General features: G+C 43.5%; 1 protein-coding gene across 1 annotated transcript in view; it reads right to left on the bottom strand.

The window, feature by feature from the left end:
• The window catches only part of LOC143986775 (cysteine-rich secretory protein 2-like), a 248508-nt gene that overhangs the window by 94326 nt on the left and 135518 nt on the right, over window positions 1-18664 (bottom strand). Inside the window, exons 5-6 of the mRNA XM_077485181.1 lie at window positions 11662-11759; window positions 7148-7242 (exon numbers count right to left, since the gene is read on the bottom strand). Coding sequence (XP_077341307.1) covers window positions 7148-7242; window positions 11662-11759 — 193 coding nt within the window. The remainder of the gene's footprint in view (window positions 1-7147; window positions 7243-11661; window positions 11760-18664) is intronic.

Raw genomic sequence — 18664 nt, 5'->3', positions numbered from 1 at the left:
TATCTCATGGTGAAGAACCCCTACGGCCATGGACAATGGAACCGTCTCATGAGTCACATGGGCAGGCTGTAAAGGTCTCCCTTCAAGAGCCTCAATGGCAAGAGTAGTCTCACGCAGCTGCAGCGGAATCGAGTGCTGCGAAACAAATGCAACATTAATGAACAGGCCTGCAGCACCAGAGTCGATTAGAGCCTGTAATCCGAGAGACCGTGAGAAGAAGCAGCCACGAGGGCTTCATTGTTCCAAGCAACCTCTGCTGCCAGAGTACGGAATTCAATGGCGTAGTCGGCAACAGTTCTCGTACTCAGTTTGATGGACATGAGGCACTTGGCAGCAGAAGCGGAGCATGCGGGGACATCAAAACCCTTTTAAAGGAGGCCACAAACTGAGGGTAACTCAAGACAACAGGTTTTTGCATCTCCCATAGAGGGTTAGCCCAGGCCAAGGCTCTCTCAGAAAGCAATTTCGAAGAATATCTCAACCTGATTGAGAAACCCTCTGCATTGAACTGGATCACCCCCAAATCGCTGGGGAAGTGGAGCAGAACCAGACATACCTCTTATAGAGGTAATACTCAAGGCGGGTGCCTGCACAGAGACTGGCGCAACAGCAGGGACGGCCTGCGACTCAGGTTGTACCGGAGCAGCCACCGTGTGGGATTCCGGGTGAGCCGTGCGATTCAGGAGTGTTTGTAACACCAAGGCAAACTGATCCGTGCGGTGATCTTGCTCATCCAATCTGGAAAAAATATTACCAACAAGTGGATTGACTGTATCTTCTGAATTAATGGCCTTCACGTACTGTCAGGAACCATGAAACAGACTGAGACAGAAGTACAATCAAATCACACTTGTTTATTAATAATAAAAATAAAAAGGTAAAAAGCGTAGTCAAGCATAGCCAGAGTCCAGTAGCCAGATCGGGTAGTCAGCCAGTCCAAAGTTCATAAACCAGATCGGGTAATCAGCCAGTCCAGAAGTCAGGGATCCAAGGAGAGCAACTGCAAGAAGCCAGGAGGATGTCAGCAAGCCAGTCTTGAAAACAAACAGCAGGAGATGGTTCCTTGTGATGTGACCAAACATGAAGGCAATGGAGAAATGAGCTGGAAGACTTTAAATAGGCAGGTCAGACGAGCATCATCGGGAACAGCTGGTAACTGTGGAGAGAGAAGAGAGCTGGCAATTAACCGACAGCTGAGCAGCCAGCCCAGAGGAGGAAGGGCTAAGCCAGCCCTGACAGAAAGGATGCAGGATGGGGTTCGGTGCTGCAGCTTGTTGTGCCCCCAGGTCTCCATACAGCTGGCGGTGATGATGCCAGACTTGTGAGCTTTACCCCCTCCTCCTCCACCACCTCCATGCCTTCCCCTGCAGAACTTTCCTATGAACATCATGTACCCCCTAAGTGTTCCAAGGGCTATTCCCGAGTCAGGCTAAAAGGTGCCTTGCAGTGCTTCAGCCGGTGTGTTTAGGGGACAGGAACCACACCGGAGCAGAGATTCTTGCAGCTCTGCAAGGACAGGCCCAGAGGTGGTTCATACCATGCCATCTGGGGCCAGGAATGGTGGTGTCCTATATTGGCCCAAATCTCCTGTCTGCCCTTAGACAGGGAAAGTTGACACATGCCATGCCTGGCACATGTCCTCAATTTGGTGGTGCAGCATTTCCTTAATACATACCCAGGGTTGCAAGATGTACTAAAGCAGGCCAGAAGAGTCTATAGCCATTTTAGGCAGTCATACACAGCCAGTGCTCGGTTGGCTGAAATTTTGCAGGAATTCCACCTGCACGTAAACTGTCTGATTTGTGACATGCCCACTTGGTGAAACTCAACTTTGGGAATGCTGCAGTTGCTATACATGCATCAGTGGGCCGTCAACTAGTACCTGTACCAATACAGCATGACGACAGGCTCAGGCCGCCTCAGCTTTTTTTCTCCGTGCCAATGGCTGATATTTAAGGATACATGCACTGTATTGTGACCATTTGAGGAGGCCACAAGGATGGTGAGCCTTAACAGTGCATGCTTCAGTGACACAATCTCTTTTCTGTTCCTGCTGGGGCAGACTCTGCGTGGCATTATGGAAAGGGCGCTAAATACAGAGTACCAGGAGGAAGAGGAGGACTTCTTTTCCTCTCAAGGCCCACTTTATCCAGACACCATAATTCCTAACACACAGGAGGAGAGAGGGGAGGAGAATGAGGAGATAGAATCTGGCACTTCCATAGGCTTCAAGAAGAGAAAGACATGCGTCAATCTGTAAGCGATGGCTTTCCACCCCAGGACCCTTGGGAGTAGTAAGTGGCTGGGAGAAGGAAGTTCCAGATGCTGTCATCCTGAGTGACCCGAGGAGTATGCTTCTAAAGCCTCGGCAAATTTGAGCTGCATGGGCAACCTCATGCTTCAAAGCCTTCGAAAGGACCCAAGAATACGTGGCATAAAGGAGAAGGATGATTACTGGTTGTCAACCCTCCTTTACCACCATTATAAGGGGAAGGTCTCAGAACTCTTCCTGTCCCCACATAGATTGTAGAAGATAAAATCTCTTGAAGACACGTTAAAGAGGAGTTTATTGAACATTTTTCCTGACTCCAGTAGGTTACAGTCTCATGGAAAACGTGTTTTTGAGTCTTCTGTTGGTCAAGAGAGTAGCGTTGGAGAAGGCGTCTGCCTAAGTGCGGCATTTCAGGATTTTTTTAGTCCTTGTCGCCCAGGACTGTCAGCTTCCACATCCCATCGGCAAAGTCTGCATCACGTGGTGGACGATTACCTTGGGGCCAAAACAGAGATGGAGAGTTTTCCAGATGACGATCCACTGATTTAATGGGTCATGAGAATAGACCACTGGCCAGAACTTGCCCAGTATGCTATTGAGTTATTGGGCTGGCCTGCATCTGGCGTGCTTTCAGAATGGGCATTCAATGCTGCAGGAGGTTCCGTGACCAATCATAGAACGTGTCTATCCACAGACTCCGTGGACTGTTTGACTTTTATAAAAATGAATCAGTCCTGGATTACCAGCTATGAAGCCCCTGATGATGATGTCACTGATTAAGTCTTTTTGGGATGTGAAATCTCTGCATATCTTCGAGAGTCCCTAGCTTTGATCATTTCATCTGGAAGAATGATTTTGGTATAGGTTTCATGGGCACAATTAACACCCAAAGACACATTTTTCAGCACCTGTCTAACTTGTGCATATCACAGCAATTTTTTACAGCATGGTAAATTCTTGCTTTCATCAAGAGCACCTCTATAGGGTTACTGTAGGAAGGCGCCACAACACCCAAAGCCCAATTATTGCGCACCCGTACCCATTACTTCTATCCAAAACATTGTGGCCTCATCATACACACTGGCTCCCCAGCTGTTGCTGAGCAAAATAAAGGCAGCTTGCAGGGAAAATGTCATCAGTGCCAGCAATCAGTGCCCACCACTGCCCACAAGTGCCACCAATCAGTGCCCATTAGTGATGCCAGTCAGTGCTGGCTATTAGTGCCACCTATCAGTGCTGCCCATCACTGCTGTCCATCAATGAAAATCAGTGTCACCCATCAGTGCCACTTATCAATGCCCATAAGTGTGACATATTAGTGCCTCATCGGTGCCATCTAATCAGTACCCATAAGTGGCGCCTCATCAATGCCCATAAGTGCCACCTCATCAATGCCCAGTGCAGCCTAATCAGCGCACATCAGTGAGGAAAAAAAAATACTTAGTTACAAAATATACTGACAGAAGCTGTAAAACAATAATTTTTTTCAAAAGTTAAAAAACCCAGTAGCGTTTAAATACCACCAAAAAAAGATTAATTTGTGTGAAGAAAATGATAAAAATGTAATCTGAGTACAGTGTAACATGACAGCTCAATTGTCATTCAAAGTGCGACAGCGCTGAAAGCTGAAAAATGGCCTGGGCAGGAAGGGGGTGTAAGTGCCCTGTAGGCAAGTGGTTAAACCATTTTTCAGTCCTCATTGCCAAGGTCTAATAGGTTCCAGCAACCATTGCCAGCATCTACATTGTATGGTGCAGGAATATCTAGGGGCAAGAGCAAACTTGGAGATTTTTCCAACAGAACATCCACTGGGTTACTGGATCTTGAGGTTATATCACTGGGCAGAACTTGCTCAATATGCAATTGAGCTACTGGCCGGTCCTGCATCCAGCATGCTTTCTGAATACACATTCAGTGCTGCTGGAGGGTTTGTAATGGATCAAAAAGTGTGCCTGTCCACAGACTCTGTTGATAGGCTTCCATTTATGAAAATGAATTAGTCCTTGTTAAGTAGCTATCAAGCACCTGATGCTGATGTAACTGATTGAATCTGCTATGGAACTGGGATCCCTTGAAAAATGACTATGCTGCCTATCCTATTCCTCTTCAATCATGATGATGGTAGCTTCCAACAATATTTTTGGTTCAGGGCACCACCACCTTTCCTGCGCCCAACAATAGTAACTGAGGGCTTACACTATTCTGGCACCACCAACACCTAAGGCCCAATGTTTCTGCCCCTGTTTAACAGAAGCATGTCATTACAATTTTTGAAATAATATTTAACAGCAGGGACCGTTCTTGTAACCAACAAGAGTAACCATTTGCCGAGCAGCTGCCATTATACTGTGGCAGGTCGGCGTGTTCCCGCAAACCGTCGCAGCTCTACATCAGCCCTTTAGGCAGGGGTAGCAGGGACATGTGTGTGTAAACACACAAATCTCGTTTCTATGAGGAGAGGAAAAACAGATTGTGTGTTCTTACTAGCTAGGAACAATGATCTGTTATCTCCTCTAGTCAGTCCCATCCCCCTACAGTTAGAACACACATAGGGCAACACAGTTAACCCCTTGATCGCCCCCTAGTTTTAACCCCTTCCCTGCCAGTGACATTTACACAATAATCAGTGCATTTTTATTGCACTGATCACTGTATAATTGTCAATGGTCCCAAAAATGTATCAAAAGTGTCCAATCGGTCCGCAATAATGTTGCAGTTCCGATAAAAATTGCTGATCACCGCCATTACTGGTAAAAAACAAAAAATAATAATAATAAAAATGACATAAATCTCTCCCTTATTTTATAGATGCTATAACTTTAGCGCAAACCAATCAATATACGTTTATTGCAAAAAAAAAATTCGAAATTGTCGCTCTTTTTGTTTATATTGTGTATATATTTGTTTTTGTAAAAGCCGCAGAGATGATCAAATACCACCAAAAGAAATCTCTATTTGTGAGAAAAAAGGACTTCAATTTATTTATTTTCTTCCCCCTCCTATAGAACACTTTAGCATCTTGATAGATGGTATAAATAAATAAATATGTAATGTATAGATAGATATATATCATTTATGATTGGTTTTTAGTGATGTATTGTGTATATATATATATATATATATATATATATATATATATATATATATATATATATATATATATATTCTTTTCTCTTTATACTGTAGAATATTGCTAAAAGCTCCTGAAGAAGCGTTATCCAAAAAACGCGAAACATGTAGAGCACCAGAACATACTTAAGTTTCGGTTATATATTTGATATCCTCTACGTTTTATATATGTACAAACTGTTAGTTTTTAGCTATGAATTCTGTCTAGACTGTATTTACCTTGACAGGATATCAAATGAGACTTAATGTGTATTTATAAGGAGAAAATTCTCTGTTTTCTTTTAAATTCTGACTGTTTATAATAGTTTTAAAATAAAAAAATATTTTCTTGAATATGTTGGTTGTTTTTACAACTGTCTTTTGTGCCTAAAAAGTCCGATTGAACCTACACTTTTCTTTGAGGTCTTTTATGTGAAGGTTCTTTCATTATTTTTTATTTTTATCCCCAACCCCCTAATTTCCTAAAAATTATTTTTTCTTCAAAGGACTTCAATTTTGTTTGGGTACAGCATCGCATAACAGTGCAGTTGTCAGTTAAAGCAACGCAGTGCTGTATAGCAAAAAATGGCCTGGTCATTGAGCAGCCAAATCTTCCGGGGCTGAATTGGGTAACTATGAGGAGTTACAGTGTTCTAGCATCACCAACACCTAAGGCCCAATGTTTCTCCCCCTGTTTAAAAGGGGCATGTAATTAAAATGTTTTAAATAATATTTAACAACATGGACTGTTCCTGCATCCAACAAGAGTAACTGTTAGGGGTTATCGTGTTCTGGCACCACCAACTCCTTGGGCCCAATGTTCCCTGTTTAACAGGGGAATGTAATTACAACTTTTGAAATAATATTTAACAGCAGGGTCTGTTCCTGCGCTCAACAAGAGTAACCGTGAGGGGTTACCATGTTCTGCCAACACCCAAGGCCCAATTTTTCAGCAGCGTATATAGTGTAGTCCGTATAGTACATGTACTGCAGTTCAGAGTATATAGTGCACTCAGTGTAGTATATATAATACAGTCCATAGTGCACAATATATAATATAGTGCAATGAAGTGGTTAAAAGCAGCCCTATGACAGAATTAAGAAAAAAACGGCATGGGTCCCCACCCCCCGTCCATACCAGGTATGGACTGGGGGGGGAATCCCACGCTGTTTTTTTTAATGATGTTTTATGTATATTGCTGGGATCTGGCAATACAGTACAGCTGTGAGCAATTTTAAATTACATTTTTTTTCTTTTAGAAATGTAATTTTACTGCGGTACTATTCTAAAAACGTGGAAAATGCGCTAATTTACAGGCAGACTAAGGGGACCCCCAGGAACAATATTTAAAGGAATATTTCATTCTTATTGTTTCACTTTAAGCGTTCTTAAAACTTTTTTTGCATAGACACATGTCCCCTGGGGCAAACACTTTTTATGGCAATATCTTGCATATAAGCCTTTAAAATTAGAACTTTTGATTTTCACATTCATGTCCTATAGACTTTAACAGTGTTCGCACAAATGTTTGGCGTAAACCATACCGGAGGGGGGGGGGGGGGGGTTTCAGCTCATCCCTAGTCACTAGTAATGATTGAGAGCTGGTGAGACTGGCTCCTGATAATGGTGACCACTGTGACAGCCAATCACAGTGGTCACAATGTTCGGGTGGATCTTCCTGTCCTCCGGCCATAATAGCCCAGCTAAACGCACGCAAGGGCTGGGTGGGAAGAGATTTTGATTAGGTTGTTCAGCTCAGTACTTACAACAAAGCTTTCCACTTTCACTACAAGCTTTGGGGCATTGACTGCAAGGTTCCCCTTTGTCATATGGTGTGTAGAGTGAGGATGGCCGGTTGCCGCTACAAAATCAAAACAAAACATATTTTAGTGTGATTTATACATCTTTGTTTTACATCATAAACATTAATACATGATAAAGGATTCTATGAGTGCCATGGGTCACCTATAGAGACAACACAGCAGTAGGCCATCTTCCATCAGGCTCTCTTTGACATACTGAAACTTTTGAGGTGTATGTTTTTTACTATAAATATAGATAAGCTGAAATAAGGATTATCACAGCTCATCTTCCCTGTGGAGCAGTTTATGAAGCTATGATGAGAAGTAGCACAGTGAGAAGTGGCCATTTTAGTAAATACCAATGGCCAGTTTAAGAAGGTACGATAAAAGGACCTGACTGGCCATTGGTGTAAAATAGAAAAAAACAGGTGTGATGTGCTCCCAGATTCAGTAAATTTCAATATATACTGTATATATACAGTATCTCACAAAAGTGAGTAGATTACATGACTTTTTGGGGACTGTTGCCCTTTAGAGGACAGCCTGGTGATAATCGAGATATTTTCTTCAATTTCCTTTTCTGGTCCTCCTTGATTTTGGTTAGATCCTTGTTGCTCTGACAATTTATGATGCTTACACATGTACGATTTCCTAAGTGAATGTTTAGTTCAGCCTCTGCATGAACAAACTGAGAGCTTGTTATATTTTCTCAGAAAACTACAATAAACATATTGAAACAGAAATAAAAACTGGGCGAGGAACAGACAAACTCTGCTACTAAGGTGAGATTGTGGAAGACTGTTTCATGTCACAGATCATATACCATGGCAAGATTGAGCCCAGCAACAAGACACAAAGTAGCTATACTGCATCAGAAAAGTCTCTCCAGGCAAAGATTTCAAAGTATATTACTAGGGTTTCAAGATGTGCTGTTCAAGCTCTTTTGAAAAAGCACAAAGAAACGGTCAAGGATAAGGACCATAGAAGCAGTGGTTGGCCAAGGACATTTAATGCAGCAGATAAAGGACACATCATGCTTACTTCCCTTCTACATCAGAAGATGTGCAGCAGTGCCTTCAGCACAGAACTGGCAGAAACCAGTGGGACTCAGGTATACCCATCTACTTGCTGGAGAAGTCTGGCCAGAAGTGGTCATGGAAGAATTATGGCCAAAAATCCATACCTCTGACATGGAAACAAAGCTAAGTGACTCAACTATGCAAGAAAACATGGGAGCTGGGGTGCAGAAAATTGGTTGCAGGTGCTCTGGACCGATGAGTCAAAATGTGAAATATTTGGCTGTAGCAGGAGGCAGTTTGTTTGTTGAAGGGCTGGAGAAGGTTACATTAATGAGCGTCTGCAGGCAACAGTGAAGCATGGTGGAGGTTCCTTGCAAGTTTGGGGCTGCATTTCTGCAAGTGGAGTGGGAGATTTGATCAGCATCAATTGTGTCCTCAATGCTGAAAAGTACAGGCAGATGCTTATCCATCATGCCACACCATCAAGGAGGCATGTGATATGCCCCAAATTTATTCTGCAACAGGACAACGACTGAAAAACATACAACCAATGTCATTAAGAACAATCTTCAGCGTAAAGAAGAACAAGGAGCCCTGGAAGTAATGGTTTGACCCCCGCAGAGCCCTGATCTCAATGTCATCAAGTCTGTCTGGGATTACAAGTAAGATAGAAGGAATTGAGGCAGTCTACATCGACAGAAAATATGTGGTTAGTTCTCCAAGTTGTTTGGAACAACCTACCTGTTGAGTTCCTGTGTGCAAGTGTGCCTAGAAGAATGTATGCTGTTTTGAAGGCAAAAGGTGGTCACACCAAATATTGGTTTGATTTGGATTTCTCATCTGCTCATTTATTTTCCATTTTTTTAATTTATAAAATAAACAATATTTCTGAAAGCTTTCTTAATTTACAGAATTTTTTTAACACCTGCCTAAAACTTTTACACAGTAGTGTATATACTATATATATTATACTGTGCATATATAGGATTTAAAGAACAATGGTAGTAATATCAATTAAAATTGAGCTTTAATGTGTCTACTATTTGAATCTGGAAAGATCTACCAGCATTTGTTCTTTAGGCTAGGCTCACACTATCTGTGGCTGTGGCTCTTAGCAGGGGCCTGGTGTGTCCCTGTTCTCCGTTTTTCAGGTGCGAATCAGGTCTGCATTTTTGCCTGACCTAAAACAGAGCCAAAGACACACAAGACCCTTTTCCAGTGTGGACTGTGGCTGCCCTGGAGATGTGTGAACCAGCTCCATTGAGAGTCAGTCACAGTCTCCTGTCATGTGAATTGGATGTGGGGAAATCCACATCCAATTTGCATAAGTATGAACCCAGCCTAAAGGTGTTCTTCTGACGCATTGGGAATCACAGTTTCAAAACTGAAATAGCAAACAATATTTTATTATAAAAGGGAGTAGGGATGATTCAGTTAACAAATTGGCTTAATCCTTTGAAAACATATAATTTTGCGAAGCATAGAAACTAGATCCTACCAAGAACCATAGAAGTTATACCTTTCTAAACCTTACATTACCTGGGGCCATGTACAGTATGCCTAAATGCCCAGCCCAAAGTTAGCAGCATCTGTCAACTGAATAGAAACTAACTTGCCCACCTAAATTATTTTCACATTGTTTTTGAGGAGAGATGGCTATAAACATCTTGCTTAGATTTTTTTAATAAGTCGTCAAATGGCCAAAATTTAAAAAACAGGATGCAATTTTAACATCTTTTATATTTTTTAACTTTTCATTCATCTATTTTTATCACAGTCCATACTACTGTAAAAGCTGTGGACTGCCCCTGTCAGTGTACCTCTCTCTGTTGAGGTTTCCTGCTCTGGCTTTTTGTAAATAAAGACATTTGATCGCTAGGACTGGCTGTCACAGTGATCACATGATCTGTAACCGTGATAATTGGGAAAGGATAGCTGTCACAGAACTAACAGTCCTGAATAATTATTAATGTATACTCATGGTGGGGCAAATGAAAGCCCAACTCTATACCTAATTTGATACCTAACTCACAGCCTACTCCTGACTCCTGAAACTATCCAATGTTAATCCACTGTTACCTTATCTCCAAAGCACTTCCTCATACAGTCTTGTGTCCACCCCTTTAGTGAGATGACTCCTCAAGGCTTCAGGACCCTGTGATAGATGCTTATGCCAATGGGCAGCTCCACCATCACTAGGAAGTGACATGAGCACTGCAAATTGGATCCTCCTGCACCACAGAGCCGAAGAAAGATGTACTTCTATGACCAGTCTTACTCTTGGCCTTTAGATGTTTTCTTTTTTCTGGAGATAAGTCTTCATAACAGATTATGTGTTGGAAGCAGTTAAAGTAGAACTAAACTCTCTCAATCAACATTACCTATTTTTAATCCTGTAACTGCTAGTATTAAATAGATAAGAAGTTATATTATACAGTATTGTCTTGTTTTAACCCTTTGGTTTTATACATGACTTAAGTTGCTTTCTGATTTCTGGCCTAGGCCAAAATTATGTCATACACCCCAGGAGTCTTCATGGGCATTTTTTCTTTCATCTGGAGGAGGGTTTTTTCCAGCTAAGCACACCCTCCTGCCTGCACTAAGGGCAGATGGAAGTAAATGTGACACGAATCATGCCCATACTCAAGATGCCCATGGCTAGAAATTCTAGGGGATGTTTATCAAAGTGATTTCTCAAACAAATAAAGCATGGAGAAATGGATGGATGGGTGAGTTTGCTTTGAATATTAAAAATTACCATATTTATCGGCGTATAACACAAATAGGCATTTAACACAATTTAAGAGGGAAGTTTCAGGAAAAAACGTTTTTTTCAAAATAAACCACTTTGAAGCAAAATAATGGTCAGTGCCCATCAATGCAGCCTGATTAGTGCCCATCTGCAGTCTTAATGCAGCCTGATTTGTGCCTATCTGCAGCCTCAATGCAGCCTGATAGGTGCCCATCTGCAGCCTTAATGCAGCTTAATATGCACCCATCTGCAATCTGATCTGCGCCCATCTCCCATCAATGCAGACTGATGCCCATCTGCAGTCTCACCATCTTTCATGCAGGAAGTCGCCGAGCCGTCATCTCCTGTTTACTCGGCTCTCAGTCGGCAGTCACATACACAGTCCCGTCTCCGCCATCGGCATTGGATCAGCTTCTGTGATTGACAGAACACTGGTCCAATTCCGGTGGCAGAGGGGGGACTGGGTGTGTGATGTCAGAGCTGAGTGAGAGCCGATTATACAGGAGATGGTGGCTCTGTGAATTCCGGCGGCGCTCGTCCCCCTCTGAAATACACTATTGGCATATAACACACACCCATGATTTGCCCCCTATTATTAGGGTGAAAAGTGCATGTTATACACTGATAAATACGGTAATTAAATAGGGTTTTCAGTTTGTGGTGTTCAGATACAGTTTAGTTAAATAGCATTTAGAGGTAATACTCACGGGGGCCAATACTGACAGACGAAAAAACCATAGTTTGTTCCATTTACATTGCATGTATTCATAGCACAGCCCATGTTAAATGTATGATCTGTCACCATCTGTGAAAGAAAAAGGCAAATATCAAATCAGGAGAATGACAGAACCCTCACTTTTTGATTGCGAGGAATTTTGGAATGTAGATTCATGTAGAAATCCAGGTGACCCTTAATTATTCACTGCAAAGTAGACACACCTGCATACAAATAATGTGAAAAAAAGGCAATTCCTAATTTTTTTTTTAAACAGATTCACTCAAATAAGTGTAATTTAGGTGTGTTAAAGCTGAATTCCAAGCAGAAAAAAAAAAGATACCAAGCAATGCTGCTCCCTCCATATTCATTATTAGATTGGTAAATGTATTTTTCAATGTAGAAAGTGTACCTGAATTTGATTTGGTATCCTGCTTCCTGCAATATGTAGGATATCAGTGCACCGCTTTCCTTCAGATTACAACAATTTTATGACTCATTATAAACAATAAATTGTACAAATGTCATATATTGGGGTTACTTATGGAATCAGATGAGTGTAAATGGGGTTTTCCTGGTGGTAGGACCTCAACATCTGTTATGGCTGTTATCTAATGCCCTGTACACACGGTCAGAAATTCCAATTGGAAAGGTCCAATCGGATTATACTGTCGAAAAATCCGATCATGTATGGGCTCTATCAGACTTTTTCCGTCAGAAATTCTGATGGAAAAAAATTGAGTGCAGGATCTAAAAATTTTCTGACAAAAAAATGAGATCAGACTTTTTCCGATGGTTTGTAGAGAATTCTGATCAGATAAAGTGCCACGCATGCTCAGATAAAATTACGAGACCAAAGCTATTGGCTACTAGCCTCAACATAGTCCCGTCATAACGAACGAACATCATCACATTCCAATTGATTGGATTTTCGACAACTTTGTCCGACCGTATGTATGCAACATTTAGGACAAAATGCATCTGAAAAAATCTGACAGATTTTGTGGTCGGAATATCTGATCGTGTGTACGGGGCATAAGAGTTTTAAGAGCTGTTGACTGTTATAGAGACACTGGTTCAAGCCAGTGGTGGAATAATGTATGACTGTCAGTGTCTATATATGATGGTACCTATGATTTGAATATGTTTTATGACCTCTTGTCATACAGTTTACATGAATCTATATCAAGGTAGATATCCCCCTTAATGGGAATGCCAGATTTCTTAGTTAACTTGTGGTGTGGGACACTTTTTTGGCAGGTATTACTCAATATGGCTGCCAGTTCCAAAAAGATGTATAAAACCTAAGTGTGAGTTGTGAAATATTATAAAGGTACTTACTTGGTGGGGTGGGTACTCCAGAGTACATATGATGTGTCCACTGCATCATTTACCATTATAGTGAGCAGTTACTGGACACTACAGAGGCAGATCGTTTTCCTAGAGAGACAGGTCCAATGGCCTTGAATGTACTATATATTATCCTACTAATAGTTCTACCATATAAACTTTTTTAGACCTCTGTAGATTCCTGGGTACACCATTTAACCACTTTCAGACCGGCCCATTTTGCTGGTAAATGACCAGAGGTCTTTTTACACTTTGGCACTGCGCTGCTTTAACTGGTAATTGCGCGGTCATGCAATGTTGTACCCAAACAAAATTTGCGTCCTTTTCTTCCCACAAATAGAGCTTTCTTTTGATGGTATTTGATTGCCTCTGCGATTTTTATTTTTTGCGATATAAACGTAAAAAGACCGCAAATTTTGAAAAAAAATGATATTTTCTACTTTTTGTTATTAGAAAAATCCAATAAACTCAATTTTAGTCATACATTTAGGCCAAAATGTATTCAGCCACATGTCTTTGGTAAAAAAAAAGTCAATAATTGTATATTTATTGGTTTGCGCAAAAGTTGTCACATCTACAAACTAAGGTACGTTTTCTGGAATTTACGCAGCTTTTAGTTTACGACTGCCTATCTCATTTCTTGAGGTGCTAAAATGGCAGGGCAGTACAAAACCCCCCCCAAATGACCCCATTTTGGAAAGTAGACCTCCTAAGGAAATTGATAAGAGGCATGTTGAGCCCATTGAATATTTTATTTTTTTGCCTCAAGCGATTGAATAATAACAAAAAAATATATATATTTTTTTTTTTACACAAAGTTGTCACTAAATGATATATTGCTCACGCATGCCATGGGCATATGTGAAATGACACCCCAAAATAAATTCTGCTGCTTCTCCTGAGTACGGCGATAACACATATGTGGGACTTTTTGGGAGCCTAGCCGCGTACGGGGCCCCGAAAACCAAGCACCGCCTTCAGGTTTTCTAAGGGCGTAAATTTTTGAGTTCACTTCTCACTACCTATTACAGTTTTGAAGGCCATAAAATGCCAAGATGGCACAAAACCCCCACAAATGACCCCATTTTAGAAAGTAGACACCCCAAGCTATTTGCTGAGAGGCATGTTGAGTCCATGGAATATTTTATATTTTGCCACAAGTTGCGGGAAAATTACAAACTTTTTTTTTTTTTTTTTTTTTCACAAAGTTGTCACTAAATGATATATTGCTCACGCATGCCATGGGCATATGTGAAATAACACCCCAAAATAAATTCTGCTGCTTCTCCTGAGTACGGGGATACCACATATGTGGGACTTTTTGGGAGCCTAGCCGCGTACGGGGCCCCGAAAACCAAGCACCGCCTTCAGGCTTTCTAAGGGCGTACATTTTTGAGTTCACTTCTCACTACCTATTACAGTTTTGAAGGCCATAAAATGCCAAGATGGCACAAAACCCCCACAAATGACCCCATTTTAGAAAGTAGACACCCCAAGCTATTTGCTGAGAGGCATGTTGAGTCCATGGAATATTTTATATTTTGCCACAAGTTGCGGGAAAATTACAAACTTTTTTTTTTTTTTTTTTTCACAAAGTTGTCACTAAATGATATATTGCTCACGCATGCCATGGGCATATGTGAAATGACACCCCAAAATAAATTCTGCTGCTTCTCCTGAGTACGGGGATACCACATATGTGGGACTTTTTGGGAGCCTAGCCGCGTACGGGGCCCCGAAAACCAAGCACCGCCTTCAGGCTTTCTAAGGGCGTTACAGTTTTGAAGGCCATAAAATGCCAAGATGGCACAAACCCCCCCCCAAATGACCCCATTTTGGAAAGTAGACACCCCTAAATTTAGGGGTACACTAGTGAGACTAGGTAATAAATGGCGGGTGCCCTGAAACTATAAAAAATAACTAACCGACCAGCGTCACCTGTAACCGTTATATGGTGATCACTGGTGAAAGGGTTAACTAGGGGGCAATCAGGGGGCTTTATGCGGTAGTATATGGGGGTCCCTGGCGCTATAAAAAGCTGCGGCGAACCTAAATACCTACCTGCCTAACTAGCGTCACCTGTGACACTAATACGGCGATCAGAAAAATGATCGCTTATTAGGCTGGGTTCACACTGGAGCGATGCGGGAACGCCACGAATCCGCGGCGGGTTCCCGCATCGCATGCCTCCCGGCGGCAGTTCACACTGCCCTATGCGAACTGCTGGGAGTGTCAGTGAAATGTTAATGACACCCCCAGATCAGTTCGCATATCACAGTGCGATCTGCAAACTCGGATCGCATGGTGTGAACACCCATGCGATCCGATTCTGCTGCGGGCCAAAAAAAGGGTCCCGTGCGAATTTGCGGCGGGTGCGGCGGGTGCGGCGAATGGCTGAACTCGAATCGCACAGAGATCGGATGTGATTTGCACTGCAGTGCGGTGCGAATCACATTCGTTCTCATAAACCGCTGCAATGTGAACCCAGCCTTAGTGACACTGGCGACGGGGGGTGATCACGGGGTTAAACCTTTATTGGGGGGGTTAGGGGGGTACATTAGAACTAAAGGGGGCTAACCCTAACTGCCCTAACAGTTATTACAGTCACAAATGACACCAATGCAAAAAAAAAAAAAAAAAAAGACATTGGTGTCACTGTGACTGGGGGGCAGGGGTAATTGGGGGGGTGATCGGGGGGGTGTGAGTGTGCCTGGCATGTTCTACTGTGTAGTGACGTGTTGGTGCAACTCACCGATCCTCTCTCCTCGGTGTCGGAACGAAAAATACCGACACGGAGGAGAGAATACATCCCTTCCTCTCCTGTGTTTACATTACAGGAGAGGAAGTGATGTCACGAACGATTCCTATTCGTCGGGAGCGATCGCGAGGGGGTGGCCATGAACGAATGGCCGCCCCCTCGTCCGGGATCGCTCCCGCACGAATACCGACCGCCGCAGGCACCGGACGGGGGCCCGATCGGGCCCCCGACCCGCGGGAAGGCAGGGATGTACATGTACGCCAATATGCCTGCCCGTGCCATGCTGTCGACGTACATCGTCGTGCGGCGGTCGGGAAGTGGTTAAGTTAAGGATGCCAACAAAGCAATTACTGTATATACATAACCACTTCAATACCAGGCACTTAAACACCTTCCTGCTCAGACCAATTTTGAGCTTTCAGCGCTGTCGCACTTTGAATGACAATTGCGTGGTCATGCTACACTGTACCCAAATGAAATTTTTATAATTTTTTTCCACAAATAGAGCTTTCTTTTGGTGGTATTTGATCACCTCTACGGTTTTTATTTTTTGCGCTACAAATAAAAAAATACCGAAAATTTAGAAGAAAAAAATGTTTTTTTGTTTCAGTTTCAAAACTTTGTAAATAAGTACGTTTTCTCCTTCACTGATGGGCACTGATGGGGCTGCACTGATGGGCACCAATGATGTGGCACCAGTGAAGTGGCACTGATGAGGTGGCATTGATGGACACTGATAGGCGGCACTGACAGGCGGCACTAATGGGCGACACGGATGGGCGATACGGATGGGCGAGACGGATGGGCGACAAGGATGGACACTGATAGGTGGCACAAATTGGCACTGATAGCTGGCACGGATTGGCATGGATGGGCGGCACAGATGGGCATGGATAGGCGGCACAGATGGGCATGGGTGGGCACTGATAGGCGGTACAGGTGGGCACTGATAGGTGGCACAGGTGGGCACTGATAGGCAGCACAGGTGGGCACTGATAGGCGGCACAGGTTGGCACTCATAGGCAGCATTGGTGTTATACTGTACTAATGGATGCCAATCAGTGCCAAACAATAATGCATGCCAATCAGTGATGCCCATTGTGGGCACTGATTGGCATCCATTATGGGCACTGATTGGCATCCATTGTGCTGACTGGCATCCCTGGTGGTCTAGGGAGGATTACCTTTTGCTTAGCATCCCTGGTGGTCTGGTGGCGTCCCTGGTGGTCCAGTGTGGGCATCCTCGGGGGGGCTGTGCTGATAATCGATCAGCACAGACCCCCCCTGTCAGAGGAGCTGCCGATCGGCTCTCCTCTACTCGCGTCTGACAGACGCGAGTGAGGAAAAGCCGATCACCGGCTCTTCCTATTTACACTGTGATCAGCCGTGATTGGACATGGCTGATCACGTGGTAAAGAGTCTCCGTCGGAGACTCTTTACCGAGATCGTAGTTGCCGGGTGTCAGACTGACACCCCGCAACAACGATCGCCGCGATGCGCGCCCCCGGGGGCGCGCAGCGGCTCATAATCCTGATCACGTCATATGCCGTCCGATCAGGATTATGAAACCACTTTGCCACCGTCAATTTGTAATAGGGTGCGCGGCAAGTGGTTAAGTGAATTCTTTACCATGTTTACATCATTTTTAGAAGGATTATGGCAGCTTTTTACAGCCAGGGTACACAGGCACCCTGGGGTGAATTCAGGTTTCTTGAGGAGTACCTTGGCAAAACACCTAAAAATTGCCCAAAAATTGTCTACAAGAATGTGGGTGGATCAAGTCTGCCTTTCAGTTACACAAAGCCACAGGTTTTCATTGTCTACTATTACAAACTTCAAGCCTCCGGCATCCTAACAACTAATAATGTAATCGGTTGATAAGGAGGATGTCGAGCGCCTGCACAACATCCATGTTTGCCCCTCCCCTGCACCCCTCCATCAGCATTTGGGGTCATGTTAGCTGCATGAAGAAGAAAAACTGCTGCAGAAGAACAGCACTGGAATACTAGTCAGTACCAGTGAGCAAAGATGTGTTTGTTTTGAAAGAATAAATCACCTTTATTGTTGGATGTCCCACATGAGTGGATGTTGCTGCTGCACCTAACACTCCAGGGCAGAAATTCAGTTGGACTCCATACCTAGAGTTGACGCAGAGGGTCCATGAATCAGGGCTGTGTTTACAGGATGTATCAGCAATAGACCTATTATCAGTGGTGTATTTTGGTCCTGGGCTGCCCTAGGCAAGACTAAAATCGGGCCCCCCATCTAAATTTGTCCCACCCCTTCCTTCTCAAGTGGCTGTGCGGGGTCTCTGTTGGCTGTGCGAAGTCTCTGTTGGCTGTGCAGAGTCTCTGTTGGCTGTGAAGAGTCTCTGTTGGCTGTGTGGGATCTCTAGTGGCTGTCCCGGGTTCCTGGTGGCTGTGTGGGATCTCTGGTGGCTGTGTTGGATCTCTGGTGGCTGTGCAGGGTCCCTGGCAGCTGTGCGGGGTCTCTGGTGGCTGTGTGGGGTCCCTGGCTGCTGTGTGGGGGTCTCTGGTGGCTGTGTGGGATCTCTGATAGCTGTGCGGGGTCGTTGGTGGCTGTGTGGTGGCTATGCTGGGTCTCTGGTGGCTGTATCATGTTTCTGGTAGCTGTGTGGGGTCTCTGGTGGCTGTGCAGTGGCTCTGGTGGCTATGCAGGGTCTCTGGTGGCTATGTGAGGTCTCTGGTGGCTCTGAGTGGTTCATGCTGGCATTGCAGTCTTTCACTTTTGTAAAATAAAAATGTTTTGGGGTATTTGCCATCTTATGAGCTCATTCACTTTTCATAACTAACTAAATGCATGAAAGCCTATATGATTAGTAGGGAGAGAAGCAGCACAACTTCATAAAAGTCATTACATTATACAG

This window comes from Lithobates pipiens, unplaced genomic scaffold (genome assembly GCF_037356315.1).
Source record: "Lithobates pipiens isolate NorthernLeopardFrog02 unplaced genomic scaffold, aLitPip1_a1.2 Scaffold_18, whole genome shotgun sequence".
In the NCBI taxonomy this organism is placed as follows: domain Eukaryota; kingdom Metazoa; phylum Chordata; class Amphibia; order Anura; family Ranidae; genus Lithobates; species Lithobates pipiens.
This window is presented reverse-complemented; position numbering and strand designations above follow the sequence as displayed.